Source organism: Cibotium barometz, chromosome 11 (assembly GCF_041138505.1).
Source record: "Cibotium barometz isolate CiBa-2024 chromosome 11, ASM4113850v1, whole genome shotgun sequence".
Classification (NCBI taxonomy): Eukaryota; Viridiplantae; Streptophyta; class Polypodiopsida; order Cyatheales; family Cibotiaceae; genus Cibotium; species Cibotium barometz.
The window spans coordinates 26,388,939-26,412,620 of record NC_141056.1 but is presented as its reverse complement, the minus strand read 5'-3'; the positions used below and the strand labels follow the sequence as shown (position 1 = coordinate 26,412,620).

General features: G+C 42.0%; 1 protein-coding gene and 1 long non-coding RNA gene across 2 annotated transcripts; both read left to right on the top strand.

Annotated features, from left to right (window-relative positions):
- Positions 1–7,648: 7,648 nt before the first annotated feature.
- On the top strand, positions 7,649–8,804 carry LOC147633969 (uncharacterized). The gene is made up of 2 exons (XM_086805047.1): positions 7,649–8,046; positions 8,409–8,804. The coding sequence occupies exons 1-2, from the start codon at positions 7,729–7,731 to the stop codon at positions 8,574–8,576; spliced, it is 486 nt and encodes a 161-aa protein (XP_086661173.1). The 5' UTR covers positions 7,649–7,728; the 3' UTR covers positions 8,577–8,804.
- Positions 8,805–13,623: 4,819 nt separating this feature from the next.
- Positions 13,624–21,124, top strand: LOC147633968 (uncharacterized). Its single transcript, XR_015266869.1, has 6 exons — positions 13,624–13,711; positions 13,811–13,917; positions 14,242–14,434; positions 14,599–14,804; positions 20,826–20,852; positions 20,961–21,124. It is a non-coding gene; the product is annotated as an uncharacterized LOC147633968 (long non-coding RNA).
- The last annotated feature ends 2,558 nt before the right edge of the window (positions 21,125–23,682 follow it).

Sequence of the window (23,682 nt, the reverse complement as noted above, 5' to 3'; positions counted from 1 at the left end):
GAAGAGCAGGAATGAAAAAGTATTGGGACTTATCGCACTCAGTTTAAATAATGAAATCATTCATCACATCACAGGGATACAGTGGGCAAAAGATGCATGGAATGAACTCAATAAATTATTTGGCACACAAGCTAAAAATTCAAAGATAAATCTGTTAATGCAATTCTATAAATTGGATATGAAGGAAAGTGAACCTTTAATCACACACTTGAACATATATAAAAGCATTAAGTAACAACTGGCAGCTATTGGCAAAAAGGTAGAAGATAATGAGACACTAGCAGTGAGCACTTCTGAAGAGTGTGGACAAAAGTGTGGACAAAGGTGAATATAAAAACATTGTAGCAACATTAAAGAATGTACCTGAATTGAAGCCACACGAGATAGAAGGAGCTCTACTAGAGCAAGAGGCCAGAGGCAAAGATAAGAAATGGCTGGACTCAACAACAGGAGAAGAAAAAGCATTCTTCACCCGAGGAGGATTCTCTCGAGGACGAGGACGAGGAAGAGGAAGAGGCAGAGTAGGAGGAAGAACCTTCACTTACCACACAACTGTGGAAAGCCAGGACACATGGCAAGAGACTGCTACAACAAACCCAGTGGAGAAGGAACGACATCGGTAAACTTCATGGAGGCTCCTAATAAGGAAGTGGAGTCACATCATCTTTTCTGAGAGAGAGAGAGAGTGAAACCCCATAACCCAATGTAACCTGTCCCAACAGAGAAAAACCACTTCTGAGCCATCGATGATGTAGGCCATATGGTAGATGTATGTGTGAGCACTTTAGTCAAGGTCACGGGCACTTGTAGTAGCCTTGGACACATAGAGAGAGAGAGAGAGTGACAAGGACTATGAGTTTAGGGACTTGAGGCACTGGTCGCGGACTATCAAGTAAGAGGAAAACTTGGTATAGGGTCCAGGTGTTGAAATATACAAGTGAATAGGGTGTGTGCGAGAACAAGCCCTTAGCAAGAGACTGTAAAAGTGAATAGGGTGTGTGCGAGAACAAGCCCTTAGCAAGAGACTGTATAAGAGAATCTGTAAATGTGGGAGAAACTATGAAAAGATGAGAAGTATCTACTGGGAGAGAATAAAAGGTAGCATGAGGAGATTTAGGAGGTGTAGAGATATTCTGGGAGAGGTGGAGAGAATAAAGCAAAAGAGGTGGAGTGAATCAAGGAGAAATCAATGGGATTGGATGCTTGGATGTAAACCCTATAAATTGAGGCATTGGCATAATGAGAATTTGTTGGTTTTTTATTATCCATGCCTACATTAAGCTATCAGTTCACTAATGAGAATTTGTTGGTTTTTGATTATCCATGCCTACATTAAGCTATCAGTTAATTACTCACTAATTACGTCTTAATTATCGTTTAATCTCTTTGTTAATGATGTTGATTCTAGCATTTGATCCACCATAGCTCATCACATTGCTGCAAATTTAACACATATTTGGTGGCCGATGTGTTGGGCACCAGGGGACATGAATGTAGATCATGACGCAGCTTGTGGGAAATGAGTTACAGAGGCTCAGCAGGCCCACGATGCCCACCCATAGCGCTCCTGCCAGCAGCAACAGCAGCAACCTCGGCTTGAAACATGGACTCACCCATCACCACCTGTCTAAAACATAGAAAGAGTAGAGCCTGGCTGGGCTGTGGCTATGGCTATGGCTGTGGCTGTGGCTCCAATCGACAGGATAAACATGAACTGGAAGGCAAGCGTGAGGCTTCCAAGCTCGCCGTGCCCGACTAAGCTGTATCATCTTTTTTTATTGAGGCCAAGCTTAGCCAAGATAGCTTCCAGCCAGTTCTTTCTTTTTCAGCTCTTTCTTTGATAGCTTCCTGTCTGGTGGCTCCCATGCAGCCGCTGCTACAGCAAGGGCCACATTCACATTAGGAGCAGACTGATCAGTTACTTCAATCTCTGGTTCTCCTTCATCACCTTCCCCCCTTAATTTCTTCATCATCTTCGCTTTCCTCTCCATGGCTTAAATCTTCCTCCTGCATCACGAGAAGTTTCTGCATGTTGCCGATAGTGGCCTAGAATGTTGCAAACTAAAGGCAAACTATTTGATTATTTCAGACTAACTCCTTTGTAAATAGGCAATCGAGTACTTTGGAAAATTTTTTGAGAGAGGACTTAGCAATACTTTGGTCTCATTTTGGCTACGGGGAACAGCTTGGTTACCAATAAAAGCTTTAGCATTTGGTCTTAGATGGAAGAAATGAGTACTAAATATTACAATGAATATGTAAATTGATTGGTTGGTGATTTGATAATGGATCATAGTGCATTTAATTATAAGTAGAGATCAACTTCTTAAAAAAAATTTGGTCAACATCAAAGCATAGACTAATAATTTAGTAACTATAAAAATAATTTCCAAGGACATTTATTCTAGTGATAGTGCCATTTTTGAAATATGAAAGAGGGCATCACTGTATTGGCACGTGATTTCATACAAGCCCTTTTTTTAGAGCATACTAAAAGAGGAGCTTTTATCCCTAGGTTTTTGGGTTATTAGTTGTTTCCTTGGATAGAGTTTTAAAGATCTCTTGTATGTCAACAAGTAGTATAGTAGATATAAGAAGTATGTCAAGTAGTATAGTAGATATAAGAAGTATAACAATTCAAAAAAGAGATTATATATATATATATATATATATATATATATATATATATATATATAAAGTAAAAAAAATAAGCAATTGATTCACTAGATTATAAATTTAAAAATAATTTTACTAAATTATCAATTTTACAATAGATAATGTAAGTTAGTAAATAATAATAAACTAAAGGTGAAATAACTACTTTATTAACTAAGTGCTAGCACCCAACCATTCTCAAACTTTCCCCCCCTCAATGAGTACTTCTCTTTATTTTCCATAAGTTTTCTTCATTCATTAACATAAACCCCAACATGTAATTATAACTTGAATTATTTTATTAACAAAATAGCTTACCCTATACTCACAATTATTTCCTTATCTATTGCCAATGGCATGGCTTTCCAATTTCCTTGAATCTAGTATCCAAAGGAAAAGATATTAAATAGTGGTGCTCTCTATTATTCCTCTTTGGCTATTTGTTGACAAGAGCCTAAGGCATACAATCAGGTTACTCATCTTGTTTGGAAAATAGTTACAAGAAGGGAATAACAACTCATGTAATCTTTTTGAAGTAAAGACTCTCCTCTCTCTCTCTCTCTCTCTCTCTCTCTCTCTCTCTCTCTCTCTCTCTCTCTCTCTCTCTCTCTCTCAAGTGTGGTCCAATTGAAACGTACCCATATTTTGTTCCATAATCACGAATACCGGCCACCCCGCACGGAATCTCCAAATTATCCGAGCACGGACGTTGTTCTTCTTGTGATGAACTAACTTTCTTTAATACTTCTCTCTAACCTCCATAGTGGCACCATCATAGTGTTTCCATCCTTCACCTAAGCTAATTGATTACCCCAGTTAATCATGCAATTCATGGCACAAGTTCAACTTCTCACCAGGCAATAACTTGATCTCCCATCATCTCAACATAGCCTAGGGTTACTCACGTGAAGCACGAATGCAATGAAAAAAAAAGGACGAGGTGTTTTTGGAAGAGGGAGTTTGGAGTGCACCAAAATTTCAAACCCCTAGCTAATTTCAAAGACGGTGGGTTCTAGAAGGTAGGCGCAGGGCCTTGTCAAAGTGCGTGTGAAGTGTCACGTGTGTTTATTTTGCGTGTTTTTGACTAGTCCGACCGAGGACAATGGCGTAAGCGCGTAAGCACGGACGTTGTTCTTCTTGTGATGAACTAACTTTCTTTAATACTTCTCTCTAACAAATAAAGTTATCTATCCCCTCATGCGAAGCCGTTACTGAAAAGTAAGGGTCAATTTGGTGTCTGGGCCCTGTTTTGGGCGTCCATTACAGTTATTGTTACTATGTAAACCCCTATATGAGTTTCCTTACTATGACCCTCTTATACATTATCTAACATCGTTAAGTATAGAATAGAAATCGCTTAGAAATGTCGATTTTTGGTCAATTTTAGGGCTTTTTATGCTAGTAATTAGGAAGAGGCATCAATCTCCACTCTCAATATAAATACATAAACATGAGAGGAAGCTCATATACTTTAGCAATGGTTTGAGATACTACTTAAGAATTGTTTTGAGCTTACTACAAGAGATTAGAAATGGTTTAATAATGAAGAGATTCTATTAAGTATACATAAACATGAGAGGAAGCTCACAAGCTTAAGCATTGGTTTAAGGTACTACTTAAGAATTGTTTTGAGATTTCTACTTAAGAGATTAGAAATGGTTTGATAATTGAGTGATTCTATAAATTATATAAAGACTAGCACATTTATGATTAAGTGCTCCATAATATTGCATGCAAGCTAAACATTAGTTTTTATGATCAAGCTATGGCTTCTGGTAACCTAAGTTATATGAAAACATCGCAATCATAGAAATCATAGTTTGCCTACAAATCTTCTCTTGATTAATTAATCATTAGCATTGAAATTTAAGGTGTAGCTCTCATAATCATATAAACTTAGAGCATGTATGGCTTTTGATATAGGTCATGGAAGGTTTAATAGACAACAATCAATGCATATTTGGAAAACTTTCTATGATTTATAAGTGATTAGCATTAAAGAGTGAGGTTTAGTGCTCACAATCATATTGGATACAAGTTATTAACATTAAAGAGTGAAGTTTAGTGCTCATAATCATATTGGATGCAAGTTCTCATAATTGAGAGATTCTATAAAGTATATAAGGACTAGTACATTTATGAGTAAGTGCTCCATTATACTGCATGCAAGTTAAACATTAGTTTTGATGAACAAGCTATGGCTTTTGGTAATCTAAGTTATATAAAAACATAGAAATCATAGCAATCATAGTTTGCTTGCATATCTTCTCTTGATTAACAGATCACTAAAATTTAAGGTCTAGCTCTCATAATCATATAAGCTTAGAGCATGCATAGCTTTTGATATAGTTCATGCAAGGTTTAGTAGATAACAGTCAATGCATATCTATAAAAATTTCTGTGATTTAGAAGTGATTAACATCAAAGAGTGAAGTTTAGTGCTCATAATCATATTGGATGGAAGTGATTAGCATTAAAGAGTGAGGTTTAGTGCTCATGATCATATTGGATAGCATTAAAGAGTGAGGTTTAGTGCTTATAATCATATTGGATGTAAGTGATTAGCATTAAAGAGTGAGGTTTAGTGCTCATAATCATATTGGATACAAGTACTCATAATTGAGAGATTCTATAAAGTATATAAAGACTAACACATTTATGAGTAAGTGCTCCATAATACTGCATGCAAGTTAAACACATTAGTTTTGACGATTAAGCTATGGCTTATGGTAAACTTGAAGACGAGTTCAGGGGAGTGCATCAAAACGCACAACCAGTCCTTCAGTTTGTCAATAGAATTTCGACTTTATGTCTACAATTTGGCTTATCTGATAATACGGACAAGAAAGGGCAATTTTTGTATGGCCTGGACACGCAAATCCAATGGGAGGTGCATACGTTTAGGCCAGCCACCTTTGAGGACGCACTCTCGCTTGCGCAGATTGCAGAAATGAAACATAATGGTGGCAAGCCCAAGACTTCCCAATTCTTAATCATAGAGACCACCATGAATCAAATGTAAAAGGATAAAATATATGTACACTCATAAAAAGTAGGACCTTTCACATCACAAATACCTGTGTGCTCCTATGTAGTGAGCTTTGATGGTTGATCTATATGCTAGTAGAAGCTAGGGAGTAAACTCATAGTGATGATGATGAATTGTGTGATGAACTATGTGGAGAAGGGGCTAACCGTGTATCTATATAGGGAGTAAACTCACAATGATGATGATTGATGAAATATGTCGAGAAGATCTAACCGTGTATCTATATAGGCCTATATATGGGAACATCCATGACATGACCACATAGATCCTATTTTAATTTAGCATCTTGCTTATTTGAGACAAGTTTTTGAGAGGTGTAGACTCTACCACATCATCTCATTGAACTCACTTAGATGCCAATTTCGGGGGTTAAGCATAGAGTCATCCTTGGACACATCATTTCCAACAATGGGACATCCATAGATGAGAATAGGATCCATGTGATCTTGGAACTACCACCAACAATGGGACATCCATAGATGAGAATAGGATCCATGTGATCTTGGAACTACCACCACCCATAAACTATAAAGGGGTGTGGAGATTCTTGGCGCATGTCAGGCATTACTACAGAGTTCATCTTCTTGTATGCTATATACATGAAACCTTTATACAAGTTGCTGATTGTCTTCTTTGAATAGATAGGTGACAAATGCCAATGTGCTAACAAAAAGTGGCAAGAACACCCATCTTGGGATCCCCCAACTCGATAGATGGCCATAAAAAAAGCTAAACAAGAAATTAGAAAGAACACCCATCTTGGTATCCTCCCAACTAGATAGATGAATATCAATGGCCATACAAAGAGCTAAAGCAAACCCATCTTGAGATTCCCAAATTGGGATCTAATTTTTTATACAATTTGGTTAATTTCATTAATCTAACGTGTGCTTCACTTTGGTGAACAGCCTACATCGCCATTCAGAGAACTGCTTAATTTGATGAAGGACGAGGGTAGGGATGCCCTTACCACACTATGCAACTCAAATGACTTAGAGTTGAGACAAATCGTTTGCCAACATATCTGAGCCCTTTTATGGACAATGAGGACAGCTCGACATATCTCCCAACTTGACTCATCCTGGCCTATTGTACAAGGAGATAGTGATCCATATAGACAATAAGTAAATTACGTTTGTTTGATTATAGTAATTAGATGGAGAGCGTACTGAGAGTATAGGGAATATATGCTCACAAGCATTGGATGCCTTAGCTTGTGCCAACTATGCCCATTTATAGTGCTGCAGATAGTATGGTGGATGCGTCTAAATATTCTCTATATCTTTTCGGGCTAGCTAACGCTTGTACACCTGATCATCTCTTAACCATCCAACGGTCACAACTACGACCCCTTCCAGCATATAAGCTGGGGTTCCTACTAAAGATATGTGCACCAATGGCTTCTCCTCATAATGGGGGACCGTACAAATGTGTACCATACATCGATGTGATATACATGCTGAGAGGCGGGCACTGAACATATACTAGCAGTGTCCTCTTCAATGGGGTAATGGTGAGATTTGGGAAGGAGTTTTTATCTTGTGCAGCATAGGCTAGGTATCTCCTCCTACTTTGGTTTTGGGTTGGCTCCATAGTGGCACCATCATAGTGTTTCCATCCTTCACCTAAGCTAATTGATTACCCCAGTTAATCATGCAATTCATGGCACAAGTTCAACTTCTCACCAGGCAATAACCTGATCTCCCATCATCTCAACATAGCCTAGGGTTACTCACGTGAAGCACGAATGCAATGAAAAAAAAAGGACGAGGGGTTTTTGGAAGAGGGAGTTTGGAGTGCACCAAAATTTCAAACCCCTAGCTAATTTCAAAGACGGTGGGTTCTAGAAGGTAGGCGCAGGGCCTACCTTCTAGTCCGACCGAGGACAATGGCGTAAGCGCGAAAGCTATAAAATGAATGGGATTGCGTTGTTTGTTCAAAGCAAAGAAAGTGAAACTCAGCGTCTTTCTTGTCCAATCCTCCTCCTTTTAACTCTCTGCATTCCATTCAACACCAGTAGTAGTATGGAACACCATCATCACCACCACCACCATGAAGAACAGCACCATGGACACCATGGCTATGCCGCCCCTGCTGCTTACTATCCTCCTCCTCCCTCCGCATACCCCCCTCCAGCACCTCTGCCTTACGGCTACGGTGCCCCCGACCCTTACAACTACGCCATCCAGCAGCCGTCTCCATACGGCGCCCCCGCTTACCCTTCCTTTGATCCCTATCAGCAGCAGCAGTTGAATCACGCTATTGCGGACGACCAGCATCGTCATGCCCGGAACGAGCACGCCGCTGAAGTGGGCGCCCTAGCTGCAGGAGCTTTTGCTTTGGTATGTTCTTCCCCTTCTTCTAGGGTGTCTTGAATCTAGGTTCGGGGTTTCTGCTTTCTCCATGGCAACTCATCAGGATTAGCAGGGTCTTCTTCCTGTTTATTACCGCCCAAGGTCACGGTTAAATCTTGGATATTCGGATCCTGAATAGTTAATTGTCGTAGGTGAGTAACAAGCCATCAGGGTTGTTTCTACCTTCTTGATATTATTGAATGTTGTCATCCTCTACTATGGATGTACTGCTGTGCATCATGTTAGGGTCGGCGTTTCTTGTTTTCGAAGCCTAGGGTTACTGTGCGTCATGTTTAGGGTTAGGCTTTCTCGTTGTTTGATGTAAATTAATGTTGTGATCCTTGTGGCAGCATGAAGCACATGAAGCCAAAGTGGATCCAGCCCACGCAGGCACGCACAAGCTTGAAGCAGAGATGGCAGGGGCAGTAGGTGTGGGCTCTGCTGCATACGCCTTCCATGAACGCAAAGAGAAGAAGAAGGAGCACATCATCGCCCGCCTCAGCGGCCACAAGCATTAAGGCCACAAACACCGTCACCACTTCTGGTGATATCATTGTCATGAACATTAGCACCACTCTCTTTGTGTTGGATTGTTTCCCGTTTTGGCTCGATGCAGATTTCTATCCTAGCAGGGATCTTTATCTCATCAAGACTGCAATTTTTATTTTATTTTTTATTTTATAAATACATTTCCTTATCCTTCTCTCATGTATTATTTTGAACAAGCATGGGCATTACTTGCTCGAACATTTTGGAAGTTTGATGTGTTCATGGTATGCAGTCATGATGACTTTGTTTTTCTGTGTTGTGAAACTTGGGATGTCATTTGATGTGTACAACAGTTGTTTTGCTATTTGTGAAACTTCCTAGTAACACTAATATGTGTATTAGAGAGAATTTGTGAGGAAATCAATTTAATCCAAAGCTTTCCACATGGTGTACTGCAATCCAATCTCAATTCCTGGCTGTACTAGATACAATTTTTAGTTTGATGGAGAAACTCTCTCTAATTCGGCCTTGCATCTCAAACTCCTTCCTGATTGAGCAGCTTGCTCGATGGGCCGCCTCAGGGTAAACGTAGTGTAGTGGAGCTTGTTGTGTTTTCCTCTGTGGACTAGGGCGCGACCCGGTTGACCACAGCAACTCCTATTTTTTCCCGATTGGAATTCCTCCTTTACGAGTTACCATTGTTTTTCACTGTGTTAGCCTGCCTACTACCGCTCGCATCCTTCTAGTGGTTTCTGGCTTCTCGTCTCTCACAAGGAACTTTTGGTGGTTCCCTATATAGTGAACTTCACCATATATAGGAAATTTTGAGAGATTTCCTGGTTATGTTGATGGAAATTTCCTATATATATCTAGACAATCGTATTTCCCATTTAATCAAATTTTGAGAGATTTCTTGGTTATGTTGATGGAAATTTCCTATATATATCTAGACGATCGTATTTCCCATTTAATCAATCCTGTATATGTGTAGGAAATATGGGCTTATATCTAGGTAATTCAATTTCTTATATAGGAAATATGGGCCAATATCTAGGTAATTAAATATCCTATATAGAGAGTATGAGCCAATATCTAGGTAATTCAATGTACTATATACACAATATGGGCCAATATCTAGGTAATTCAATTTTCTATATAGAGAATGAATAAGAAATATCGGCTATTATCTAGATAATACAATTTCCTATATAGAGAATTGATTGTCTATGTGGAGAATTGAACCACAAATGAGTAAATGGTTATTTAAAAAAATTGGTTATTTTGAAAAAATTGGTTACTTTGAAACTTTTATACTTAATATTCAAGCATCAATATTATTATAAATTGAATTACTTAAATTCTCCTCCTCTCTCTCTTTCTCTCTCTCTCTCTCTCTCTCTCTCTCTCTCTCTCACACACACACACACACACAAAAAAACTCAATGTAACATACGTGAAAATGTAGGTATGTCCCTCTCATCTTATATCAAAAAGTAAGAATGATTTTACCAATACTAGCATGCCCATATTCAAGCTAAACGGACATCTACCTTAGAAACTAAGGTTTTCTCTCTCCTTATCAAACAGATAGATATTCTCTCTCTCCCTCTCATACGTAATCCAAAATCTTAGATTATTATCTCCCTCTAATGTGTCGCAGCACTAATTAATGATTATAGTAAGGTTTTACACCTTAGCTAAAACATCTCCCTCTCTCCCCCTCTTAGTGTGTTCATGTCCATCTCTTTTTCTCACTCTGTGTTAAACGTCTCTTAGAATGTAAATTTAAAAAAAAACAACGTGTACAATAGCCTTTCTCTCTCTTTCACTAGGTCATTGCCCAACGAGAAAATACTACACATAGCGTATATAAAGCCTCTTTCTGAACTCTCCGGAATACAAAAACCTCTAGAGCTTCGAACCTCCAGTCATCCACACGTCAAGATTTCATCTCTAAGGATCTCTAAGGTTACCTCTCACCACTTCAAATTAATTAATTGAAAACAAAATTGGGAAACCATATTAAGCTTGCACTAAGTTAAAATATATACAAATAGGACAAAAGATTTGTGTTGATATTGCGAAACAATGGGAAAGAACATTTTGCATGGGAATGGTGAGAAAGAGTGAGTGTTTTGATAGAATTTACCTACATAGCTTTCAAAGGGTAGCTGTAAAACCTCTTAAGATCTCATAATACCATATACATGAGTTCATGATCTTTCTTAAGATCTCATATAATTTCATAAAATCTTTTTAGAGATCTAATGAGATCTAATGAGATCATAAGATCCGTAAGACTTCCTCTATGAGTCCATAGGATCACATAAGGGTTGAGAAGGGCTCATCGAACTTAGCTTGGTCCTAGTGCTTATAACATTTTGAGATGATCAAAGTTAAGTCTCTGTGAGACACTTTGGGAGAGGGGCCTCCCAACCAGCGATTGGATAGCCCATTTGCTAGTCGCATCAGGAGTCTACGTGACTTGGAGTGCATGGTATGGGACATGCATACTTTTGGGATGTGATTGGTCAGGGTTTTGTTGTCTCTAGCATTATAAGGTGTACCACCGAGAGCCCATCAATCACGAGCTTTCGATTGCCTTCACTCGTGGTTTTGTTTATGAGAATAGCACAAAAGCCCCCTTTACTACTGTTCTTCTGTATTCTTAGTAGGCAAGAGCAACATATAAGCATGGTTATCAATTAAAGTTTACCTTTTTGGAATTTGTCCCTTACCCTTCTGTGGCATCTTTCCTTGCACCAAAAGGCTGCAAACCATGCCCCCCCAAGGTAAACTTTGTTTTTAATATGTATCTTAGATATGATCAGGATTTGATAATAATGGTTGTTTTTTGTTGGTATAAGCATAGTGATGCATGGCTAGGGAAGAGAACGCGCAGAAATGGGCTAAAGATCCGAGTGCGATTCATTCAATTTCTTATTGGAAAACTATCCCAAAATCTGAGGGTAATATAGGTTCGCATGGGAAACGTGCAACTCTCACCACACTCGCGTGTACATCACAAGAATCTTGTCTCAGTTTGGTCAGAAGGGGATCAAATGCTTGTCTATGAGTACATGGCACATGGCAGTCTCCGAGACTCTCGCACAGGTAAGATACTTCTTTAGGTGAAGCAAGCGCTTGTTTCCAATGGTTACAGTTGTGTGCTCTTAGAGCATGCATGCATACATACATACATACGGATATGCATGCGTGCACACATATGTAAATACATAGACAAACATACATACTATATGCATGCATGCACGCACATGCCAGTACATACAAAGTCATACATACATGCATGCATATGCCCTTTCATACATGTAGATAGATGCATACTTGCCCTGCATACATACATCCAATGGAGCTGACACAACAGTTAGGTCCGGATTTTGCTTAAATAAGAGCAGCAAATTCCATCGTTTAGCAGATAGAAAATGCTCTCCAATCACCAACCCACTGTCAAAACTAGGAATCTTAAGCACACTGACATAGGAGATGCCAAGATAGGCCCACAACAAGGAGCACTTGTGCCTATTTATAGGCCCTTTGGACCATAGGAGTGCTGGCCGACTGCTGGTCGACTAGCCGACTGGTCATAAATGCCCTATATGATGATGCGCCTGTAGTGTCGCCTCCAACCTGGTTCAGCCAACACACCTCTGGTACAGCCGACTCCCTTGTGTGCAACCAACAGCACCCGTCCTCTGCAGAGCAGCAGCCGACAGCCCCTTTGGTACAGCCGACAGGCCCTGTGCTTCAAACAACTCATTAATGCCCATATCATCGTTGGACACATCCCCACATCAGTTCACCTCCCACCATATCAGCTCGTTAGCCCCCGTTTCCATTGGTGCCCTAGTTTACTCGTCTCATCAAGTTTACTTTTTTCAGATGGATAGCCCAAATCCCCACCACGATAGGAACGCCTCGCTCCTCTACCCTAGATCCCATCAGTTGGCTTCATTCAAAGGCACGTGCCACACAGTGACGGTAATGTGCATTGTTGTGGGACTCAAGAGGATATGCAGTGAGAGACACGTAGGCAACCAAAAGCTTCATCTATAGACACCAAGATGGATGATCCTTCAAGGGTCGACATCCCTTCACGTTTTTAGCAGGAAAAATAATTAGAGAATCGATTAGTTTTTTTTCCCCATTTTTTAAAAATAGTACCTGGCATTAAAAAAAACTAAACATTTCCTTCATCCGGCGGTTGCCGCCATTTCTTAGAATAGAGGAGTTCAAAGCACCAAATTACGGCTATGGGCATGGACAAAGGTAGACGGAGATCATGTTGAGTTTCCTGGCAATGGTAGCATGAGAGTGGTTCAGTCGGTTGCAACATGATCCTACTCATCATTCAAAGGTAAAAACCCTCTCTACTAGGGTCCTTTTGTTGTGTTTTTTTCTTTAATACATCATGTCTTGTGTGTACCACAAGGAGGAGCAGTCTCGCTTGACCAAAGTCAGCATGCCTTCAACTCCTAGGTTTAAGAGGAGGGATCCAAGGGCTTTCATAGGTGGTCTACGAGCAAGACCCATTGAGAGTAAGGGGGCTACGTTGAATAAGAGTGAGAATGAGTAGCAGAGGGGGCTGGCCAACCGACCTCGCTGGTTGGGCTGCAACAATTGTAGCCAACCAATCTGGTTTGGGGAATGAGGAAGCCAGGCAGCCCATTCCCTTCGACTTGCCAAGCCTTAAAGGAGTTGCCTTGTGCCCAGATCTACCTTCCATGTTTAGAGGCTTTATTAATCTGTAATAAGGACAATATCCACATGTCTAGATTATTATGCTACATGCCATGAAACCCATTCAACATTTGGGCCCATGTTATTGGTGGAAAATGGATCACACAAAGAACTTTACGGATGTGCTGATAAAGTTACATTCTTTAAAAAAAATTTGATGGCCAGAAACCCGCTGAAAAGTAGTGTATTGAAGGTTTAGCTGTATAATAAGACCAGAACCATTCAAGAATCATTTGCACCTAGAAGAGAGGTTTTTGGAAAAATAACCTTGTATGTGTTATTCAACTCCTGTAACATTTTAGATGTGTGACGTGTTTGTTAACTCATGTTTTGCGTGCAGGTTGTGTCGAAGGTGGTGACTCCATCCTAAAGGAGCTAATTGAACTATGTGAAACTGGGATACAGGGTCAGTCAAGTCATCACATTCACAAATTGACCTCATCAACATGTATGATCTTTTGACAATATTTATTGCAGCATGACTGAGGCTTGCATGGTCTTGCAGGGGGAGGGCATGTTGGAAATAGAGGTGCTAACATTGGGCAAAATAGCTCTAAGCTTGACCAAAAAGGGACCTCTCATAAGATCGAAGATCAGCACCTAATCCAACAGGTAAAATCATGGAAGATTTTTCAAGCCCTCCCAACCTTTGAATAGCTTCTAATAAATGTTTTTCTCTTTGAATTTTTTTAATAGTATGTATAACTGTGATGCAATCATTAGTATGTAAAGGCTCAGTGATGTGCCACTGTCAACAAGTATGCTCCTTGCTTACAGCATAGAAAGAAAGGAACTGTGGGAGATGCTTTTATCGATGTTCATCCAACAACTGCGACTTCTTTTTGTGTGTATTTGAACCTTGTAATTTGCAGTTTTCAAATTTTTTTGTAAAATTCTCAACAATTCATTTTCCTGATTAGATTGGATATGTTGTAGGTGGGAACCTCCAGCATCAGGCCATGTCAATGCATCTGACATTCCAACAAACACAAGCCGCGCTAGCCAAGCCCAACGAAGAGGCAAATTATAGACAAGGGATTTTGATTGTGCTATAGTGATCACATGAGTACTTTTGGGCACCATTTTGGTCCTAAGACAGATCTTTGAATGCCCCATGTTGATGAAGAAGGTGGGATTTGGTTTGTTGCTATAGATCAATAGTAGGCATGTCTCTCGATGGCTTGTTTTAATCAACATTAAATATGCTGGTATTGATTTGTTCATGGTTAAGGGTCTCATTATAAAAGAGTATGTTTATGATGGTGGAACATGGACGTTGGATGGTTTGTGTAGGCGGAGCCTATTGCCAACAGTGGGCATCATTTTAGGGAGCATGAAAGGCATGATGAAGGGGGCACTTTTGCTCGAGCAAGGTCCAGTCCTGCTCCTCTGAATGCCTATGTGAACGGAGTTGCCTAGGGCTCAATCCCCTCCTTGGTGTGAAGATGACAAAGATGGGCACTACATGTTTCATCTTGGAGAAAATATTACTTCCCACTGTAATGACACTTGCTAATCCTACACCACATCTTGGCTTACAACTTGGCAGCTTGATTCACTTCTACACATGTGGTTTGATTTGCCATGCATTTCGCTCATTCTCACTAAAGGCTTTTTCATGTTGGCTTGACCTTGAAGTTGAGTTGTATTCTCGCTTATGCTTTTATTAATTCCTCTCTAGTTTATGAGTTTTTCTGACCTCTAAATTTCATGTTAGATATATGTAACGCCGCTACGGGCGTTACCACAGGAGGGGACGGCCATAGAGGAAGAATGAGGATTGCCCCTCATCCCCCAGGCTATATAGTGTGTGGCTTGCCGTCCACACTAGCCTGACCGCCCATGACTCCGCATGGGCGTCCTCTCCCACTGAACCCCGGACATGGCCATCCGGTCTGTTGTCTGTAACGCCGCTATGGGCGTTACCACAGGAGGGGACGGCCTCTGGCTCACCACCCAGCCATAGAGGAAGAATGAGGATTGCCCCTCATCCCCCAGGCTATATAGTGTGTGGCCTGCCGTCCACACTAGCCTCGCCGCCCATGACTCCGCATGGGCGTCCTCTCCCACTGAACCCCGGACATGGCCATCCGGTCTGCCGTCGGTCATCACAGGCGTTACAGCCTACGTGACATTACCCCCCCCTTAAGAAGAGTTTTCGTCCTCGAAAACAAACTGGGGAAACCTATTGGAAATTGCACTACGGCGTTCCCAGGTAGCTACCTCCTCATCTTTATCTGTCCATTTAACAAGTACCTCCTGGTACACTTTATGTCGGGTTTGTCTGTCACGATATCCTAGAATCTTTTCAGGTTCATGTGGTATCTTTGGTGGCTCTATCAAGTCCACCAAAATCTCTGGAGAAACTGCGTTCTCTAACCCGTGAACTGATTTCTTCAGTTTACTGACATGGAAGACAGGATGGACTTGAGAACTCTCCGGTAACTCAAGTTTATATGCTATGTCCCCAATCTTCTTAAGGATTTTAAAAGGACCACAATATCTCGGAGAAAGTTTATTACACTTTCCCGTTTTCATGGTTTCTGACTGCGTAGAAACCTTGAGGAATACAAAGTCACCTTCTGCAAAGGCCACCTTTCTACGTCCTTTATCCGCATAAGTTTTAGCGCGATCCTGAGCGCTACGAATGCTCTCACGTGCGGCTCTGAGCATATCATTCATATCTTCAAGGAAATCCTTGACAGATTGAATCTTTTCCTTTTCTAGGCCTACAGCCATCGGAGATCTCGGTTGGAATCCATACATTAACATGAATGGTGTAAATCCAGTCTCGCTGAGTGTTTGGAGCTGTTATAGGCAAACTCCAATAAGGGCAAGTACTCTTCCCAATTAGATTGCTTCTTACTAACATAAGAACGCAACATATCCTCTAGAATTTGGTTAACTCTTTCAGTTTGACCATCAGACTCCGGATGATCTGCCGTACTCATACTCAGAGTAGTATCCAAATTTTTGAAGACTTCCCTCAAAAAATGACTGTTGAACTTTCTATCTCTATCCGACACTATATCTGCGGGCAAGCCATATAGCTTGTAGAGATGTTCAATAAAGAGTTTTGCCAACTCTGGCATTTTTACCATTTTCTTGGTGGCAATAAATTTTGCCATCTTGGTTAACCTATCCACCACCACCTAGACCGAGTCATTCCCTCCACTTGTCGTGGGTAAACCGGTGATGAAATCCATGGAAATGCTTTCCCATTTCCCTTGAGGAATGCTTAAAGGATGGAGCAAGCCCCCAACCTTTAGCCTTTCATGCTTATTGACCTGACACTTATTGCATTGCAGCACATAAGTCTAGACGTCCTTGAACAAACTAGGCCAATAAAATTGTCGTTTGACTAGTGCATAGGTCTTTTGTATCCCGGGATGACCAGCACTTGGACTATCGTGACTTTCTCTAAGAATGCATGCTCGAAAGTCACCAATAGTTGGTACACACACCCTACCCTTGTAGAGTAAGTACTCGTCGTCAATGGAGTAGTTAGCATACTTCTCCCCCTCACGAAGTTTAGCATCATCCTTTGAAATCGTGTCGGAAAACAAAGGTGATGAAGGGCCTACGTCTGAGCTCTCCGGCTAAAACTATACCCCGAAGACTCGGCTAGCCTCTCCGAACTAACTCTCGCTTCGCTACCCGCCGCACCTACGGCCAGTCTCTCCGGACTAGCATTACGTGCCGACGAGGAAGGTGGGCGCGGCTGTGACAAAGTGCGTACGCGTACAGTGTGCCAGACCTCTGTAAAGACAGGATCATGTCACACAAGCCACGGAGTGATTCCAAGAATTCATTCTTGAAAACCGTAAAGCTTAACTCATTAATTTGTGGCATGCGGCTAAGCGCATCCGCCACAACATTATATTTACCCCTTTGGTAGCGAATCTGAAGGTCAAACTCCTGTAGAAGCTCCGCCCACCGAGCTTTCCGACCTTTCAACTTGTTTTGACTCGAAAGCCATGTCACGCTTTCGTGATCTGTACGTACTTCAAAAGTGGCACCATATAAATAGTGTCTCCACTTTTTAAGTGCATATACGATGGCCAGTAACTCTCGCTCGTAAGCCGAGTAGTTACGCTGAGCCCTATCTAATTTTTGCTCTCAAATGCAACAGGGCGTTCCCTTTGCAAAAGCACGGCTCCGATGGCCTCACCACTAGCGTCTATCTCCAAGACAAACGGCTCAGTAGGGTCAACTATAGTCAAAACAGGTGCAGGTGTTATGGCTACCTTAAGTTTGTTGGTCTCCCTCCCAACATATATTCTTTGTTTTTGTGCGCAATTGATCCGTTTAACGGGACTGCGATCTTCGCGTAGTCCTTTACATACTGTCGGTAAAACCCCGACATGCCAAGAAAAATCTGCAGTTTTTCAAGATTTTTCGGGGCTAGCCACTTGAGAATAGCTTCCACTTTCTCAGGTTCCATCCGCGTACCATGGGCGAATATTATGATGTCCAAATAGTGAATTTCTCTTTCAAAAAATTCACATTTGCTCTCCTTCGCAAATAGCTTGTGTTGTCGCAATAACTGGAACACTAATCGCAATAACTGGAACACTAATCGCAAATGTGCCAAGTGTTCTTTATGCGTTTTGCTGTACACAAGAATATCATCTAGGAAAACTACTACGAATTTTCCTAAGTATGGATGTAAAACACTGTCCATCAGCGTCATAAAAGTCGCTGGAGCATTGGTTAGCCCAAACGGCATAACCAAAAACTCAAAGTGACCGAATCGTGTCCTGAATGCTGTCTTCGCAACATCCTCAACCTTAATTCTAACCTGATGATACCCAGATCTCAGGTCTATCTTAGAGAAATATTTCGACCCATAGAGTTGATTAAACAACTCGTCCATACGTGGCATAGGGTACTTATTCTTAATCATGACTTGATTAAGAGCCCGATAATCTATGCACATGCGCATAGAACTGTCTTTCTTCTTTACTAGAAGAATCGCTGATGCCTAAGGACTCGAACTAGGGCGAATAAACCCTTTCTCTAAGTATTCAGTCAACTGCTTTTTCGCCTCCTGTGCCTCGGAGTGGCTCAACCTATAAGCAGGTTTGCTTATTGGTTTGGACCGAGGCATAACTTCAATGCCATGGTCTACTTCCCTTGATGGTGGTAAACCATCTGGAAGCTCTGTAGGAAAGATCTTGAAATTCCTGCAATAAACTTTTCAAAGCATCTACGTACTTTGTTTTTAGAGTCTCTTTTGCCTTGGACTTTGTTGTTTCATCATCACATGCATGCCGAACAGGGTTTTCAAAAAAAAGTGGGTCTCTTCCAAGGCTTTGTTTTCCATGTTTGTCTACGCAAACATTACTTTCAGTTTCAGCTACACAAACAGAATTTACAAGAGGGTAACAAGCGTATACTTGTGCTACTTGGCCGCTGCGAACCGCGTGGCATAACTTGAGCGATGATATAAGTGGTGAAAAGGGGACACTACGGTCTCCCCCTGTAGGGTGATGATATTACCCCTAAACTCAAACTGTAATGTGTTGTGTAAATAACTCCGAACTAGGCTAGGACCGAGGCTATACAGCCACCACTCCCTGCCTAAGTAAACATCTGCTCTAGCCAAATGCATGACCTGGAAGTCAAGCACGGCCTCATAGACCTGCATGATCAAAGGGACTCCCAAGACCACGGTATTCCATACCTTTTTATCATAACCATTGGCCAAACCAACGGTATACTCATGATCACTTGCGGTCTCTTTTAATTTCAACTTCTTGACCAATGAATAGTTCAAAAAGTTATGGCTAGCCCCATCGTCTATAAAGACAGTGACTCTACGGCCACCTATGGTGCCATACATGCGCACCATGTCATGCGGACCAACACTAGGCTGCCACATAGCTGGTGTCACTGAACAAGTGTGACGCTCGGCACCATGACTCACCGTAACCTCTCTGAACTCTCCGGCACTGAGAGGTAGCGTCTGCACCGTGTGCAATTGCCTAGAGGATTTACCATCGCTCTTAGGCACCTTGCCACTAGTGCTTGCTTTTAACTTTGGGCAATCAGCCTTGTTGTGCCCCACTTCATTGCAGTTGAAGCAACGATTTTCCTTTTGTGCTTGCAACAAGTACTGCTCCTTTTTGTGGGTTTTAGAACGTCGTTTTTTCTTGAAGGGTCTTGGTTTTTTAGACCAACGACCTCCTCACTCCCCTCCGTCCTCTCCCTTGTTTTTTCACTACGGAAACCCTTTCTTTTAAACCCCGACCCCTTTTTTTTTTAATCCACTGATCTCCTTGCCCCATCTCGCGCACCACGACGCTTGATGTCATCATAGATTTGCGCATACTTGTGGCTTGAGAGAGGTCCTTAGGCTGCAAGGGCTCTACATACTCAAGATAATCATTTGTTATGCCTCGTTTGAAGCCCCTCAATGTTTGGAATGCATCGATTCCCTTCAACTTGAGTATGAGCTCTCTGTATAGTCAGAGATGTACTGGGTGAGGGTCTTGTGTTCTATCGAACACTTGTCCCGCGCATCCCAACTTCTCTCTTCTTCATTTCCTAGCAAAAACTCCTTTCGAAACATTGTTTCGAAAGCTGCCCAAGTGGTAGGGCGAGTGGTAAGACTCATCTACCACTTGTATGTCTTGCCAGACAATAAGAAACTAGCCTCTAGGGCTGCACATGACTAGGCTGCTTATGCAGCTCATGAATGTCCGACCATTTCGCTAAGAACATATTAACAGAATCCTTGTTACGCTCTCGTTCCTCGCCGCCAAAACTAGGCAACTTAAAATCTTTAAGTAATGCCGAGGCTGCCTCTACGGGCGACCTCGCAGGCACTGCGGCCTGTCCTCCCGGGACCACGGGTGAGGCTGCGCTGACGTGTGTCGCAGGCGAGCGTCTATCACGAGGAAGAGGAGAAGATGTCGAAATAGTGGACAACACGTCTAGGCATGTGGAGATGCCCTGTAGCATCGTGACAACGTCATCCTGGACCCTCTGTAAGGTCGTCAATTGCGTGTTAACATATCTAAACATCCCACTAGAGCGCTCCATCTCCGTGAGGATGTCGGCAGGGTCAGTAAGGTACTAGTCAATGTCGTGGTCTACCAAGAGGTCATCGTCCCCCTCGGCTTGAGGATTGCCCCTCATCCCCCAGGCTATATAGTGTGTGGCCTGCCGTCCACACTAGCTTGGCCGCCCATGACTCCGCATGGGCGTCCTCTCCCACTGAACCCCAGACATGGCCATCTGGTCTGCCATCTATAACGCCGCCTACGGGCGTTACCATAGGAGGGGATGGCCTCTGGCTCACCACCCAGCCATAGAGGAAGAATGAGGATTGCCCCTCATCCCCCAGGCTATATAGTGTGTGGCCTGCCGTCCACACTAGCCTGGCCGCCCATGACTCCGCATGGGCGTCCTCTCCCACTGAACCCCGGACATGGCCATCCGGTCTGCCGTCGGTCACAGGCGTTACAGCCTACGTGACATTTCATGTGGCATTTTTTCGTGCTTTGGACATGCAGACAAAATTCTTAGCAGGATGGGGAAAGGTATGTTACTTCCTTTTTCTAAGCTTACAGCTGCCGTCTTTTCTACCTTGACTTTTTCTAAGCTTACACCTGCCATCTTTTCTGCCTTGTTTTTTGACACATGGAAAGATGGAGTCTGTCTCCTACATTGTTTTGGATACATTTTTGTCTACCTATAGACTGTAAGCCATTGTGTGGATAACTCAATCAAGCTATGGGCATGATGGATGCTAAATGCCCTTAGCCTCCAGCATGACAAGAGCGTTCATAACTTTCTTCACATTCGGCACAACATGACCACAGTCATCATGAAAGCTCATTACCATTGATCTCTTACAGAGTTTAACATGCAGTACCAGCTATGAATGAACATTTAAATCGTGTTAGCATGGTTGCTTCCACCTTCATTAAGAAAACCTCACTTAATTGGGCACCTCACCTTTCATTCACTCGCATAACCTATCTAGAGGATAAGCTAATAAGCATTCTCTAGACAGAGATACAATGGATTCACTATATAATTTCCTAGATCAAATAAGGATATCTAGGAAAAGTGCAAACTAGGGAAAATGAAACAGTTTCCTAGATAGGCTACCTAGAAAATACAATGCATGGATTTCTCTACATAGATAAATTTACATATATAGGAAAATTTTTCCTATGTAAGCAAATTTTTCTATATAGAGAAAATCTTCCTACATAGAAGATTTTTTCCTTGTAGGAAAATATTTTATATAGGAAATTTTTACTATATAAATAAATTTTCCTAGATAAAAAAATCCATGCATTGTATTTCCTAGTTAGCTATCTAGGAAAGTGTTTCATTTTCTCTAGTTTGCACTTTTCCTAGATATGTTCATTTATATCTAGGAAATTATCTAGTGAATGGTCTTTTTTTACTATATAGAGAATGAACAAAAGTGCCTTGTGTTTGTTGCCGCCTGTCGTGCCTTTTAATGGTGAAGAAGCCGAGCAACCCGTGGCAATATTTCTCGTTTGCGTACAATCGTATATCTATGGAGTCTTTGTTGGGGTAAAGGCACTATGCCCACCCTTATAGTGTGTACAAGCCCATAAGTTATAGTACATAGTACACTTAGTACTTTTAATGTACTAAGTGCACTATGTGTACTAGTGCAATATACATGTGTGATAGGGGAGTCACACACTCATGCTATTATGAGTTGACTTATCCCCACAACTCTCTCTCTCTCTCTCTCTCCCTTGTTCTCTCTCTGTATATCTCCCACATGAATTAACCTAACCCTAATTCTTCCTTCTCCCACACAATTGGTATCAGAGCCTTCAACTAGAGCACACAGTCAAGCTGGCAATGAAGCGCAGCAACGTTTGAGATTTGAGCTTCTTGTAAGGAAAGAGAGTGCTGAGCAGCGCACAGTATTGCACATAGGGCAGGGCGCCAGGCAAGAAGGCGTGGGCTGCTCAGCTGCTGCCCAGGCACAACCAGCGCTGCCTAGCCATTCAAAGCGTAACGTGGGCAAGCGTGGCAGAGCTACCCGTAGCAAACCACGAACCAGAACCAGGCATGAGTGAGTACGTGTAGCGAGCCACTGAAGTGAGCGTTGGCGAACAAACGCTGGGCGTAGACTGGCGCTAGGCGAAGGCAGGCGAGCGAAGAAGCGTTGTGCGAAGGCGTTGGCGAACAAACGCTGGGCGTAGACTGGCGCTAGGCGAAGCGGACATGGAGGCGCTGCGCTGCTGTTGTCTGAACGACTCCTCCTGGTCTCGCCCGCCATCACCTTCTTGATCTCCCACGAGTGAAGCGGCCGATTCTTGCTACAGGCAGCCAGCATCGTACGCTAAGTCACCGTAATAAGGAGACTGAAGCAGCTCCTTCAATTGCCCACTTGCACATCAGCAGCATCAGACGTGCCCCCCCTTTTTTCTCCTGCAACAACTGAAATTCAGCCTGCAAATTGAAGAAAAATCAAAAAATTACAAGGTATTTTCCTCAAATTTTTTTTGGGATTTGCAATTGAGCAAGTACAATCAACAATTGAGCAGATACAGGTGTGGAATTGCTCAATTTTGAGCAAAATTGGCAAAATTGGGTGACATTGGTCACAATCAGGATCAATTTGCAGGACATTGGTCACAATCAGGATCAATTTGCAGGAAATTGGATGTCGAAATTTGGGGCTTTTGATGTAATTGTGCAATTAAGCACTCATACATGCTGTATGATGTGAGAAATCGCACATTTGGGCAAAATTTGCAGCAAATTGCAGTGCAAATCAAGGGGCTTTTGTGCCGATTGTATTGATTTGTAAAATTTGCAGCAAATTGCAGTGCAAATCAAGGGGCTTTTGTGTCGATTGGATTGATTTGCATGCAGGCAATCGCATTTGATGCTGTGGATAATGTGTTGATGCCTTACAAGCACTCAATGTGCCTGTAAATCAAGGGGCTTTCATGTATTTGATGTATATGTGGCCAAGGGGAAGCATCGTGAACACTCTGGATGCCTTCATGTGCGTCAATGCACCATGTATGATAAAAAATTGATCTTAAATCAAGGGGCTTTTCAAGTTCGTATGCTTGTTGAGCTTGGCAAAGCAGCAGGCAAGACATTTATGCCTTGAATCCTCAGAAATCAGCTTGCAGTCAAGGAGCTTTTGCCCAATTTCTGTTCGGAACTGTTGTATGCAGTGTTCGGGACTGTAAAAGTCTGATTTTCACTCATTTGGACAGCCAGGAGAGCATTTATTGCTACTGTACCTACTGGTACAGATTTGGCACAGCTTTGTGCAAGTTTTGGCATGGCTGTACACTGTTTTGAGTGACCAAAAAGTTCAATTTCAACTGCTGTACTTGCCGGTACAGGTTTGGT

Bases quoted from the DNA above. Each gene is read 5' to 3' on its own strand.
- LOC147633969 (XM_086805047.1), top strand. From the start codon at position 7,729: ATGGAACACCATCATCACCACCACCACCATGAAGAACAGCACCATGGA. The intron at 8,047-8,408 runs GTATGTTCTTCC...TCCTTGTGGCAG, and splicing joins CTGCAGGAGCTTTTGCTTTG to CATGAAGCACATGAAGCCAA.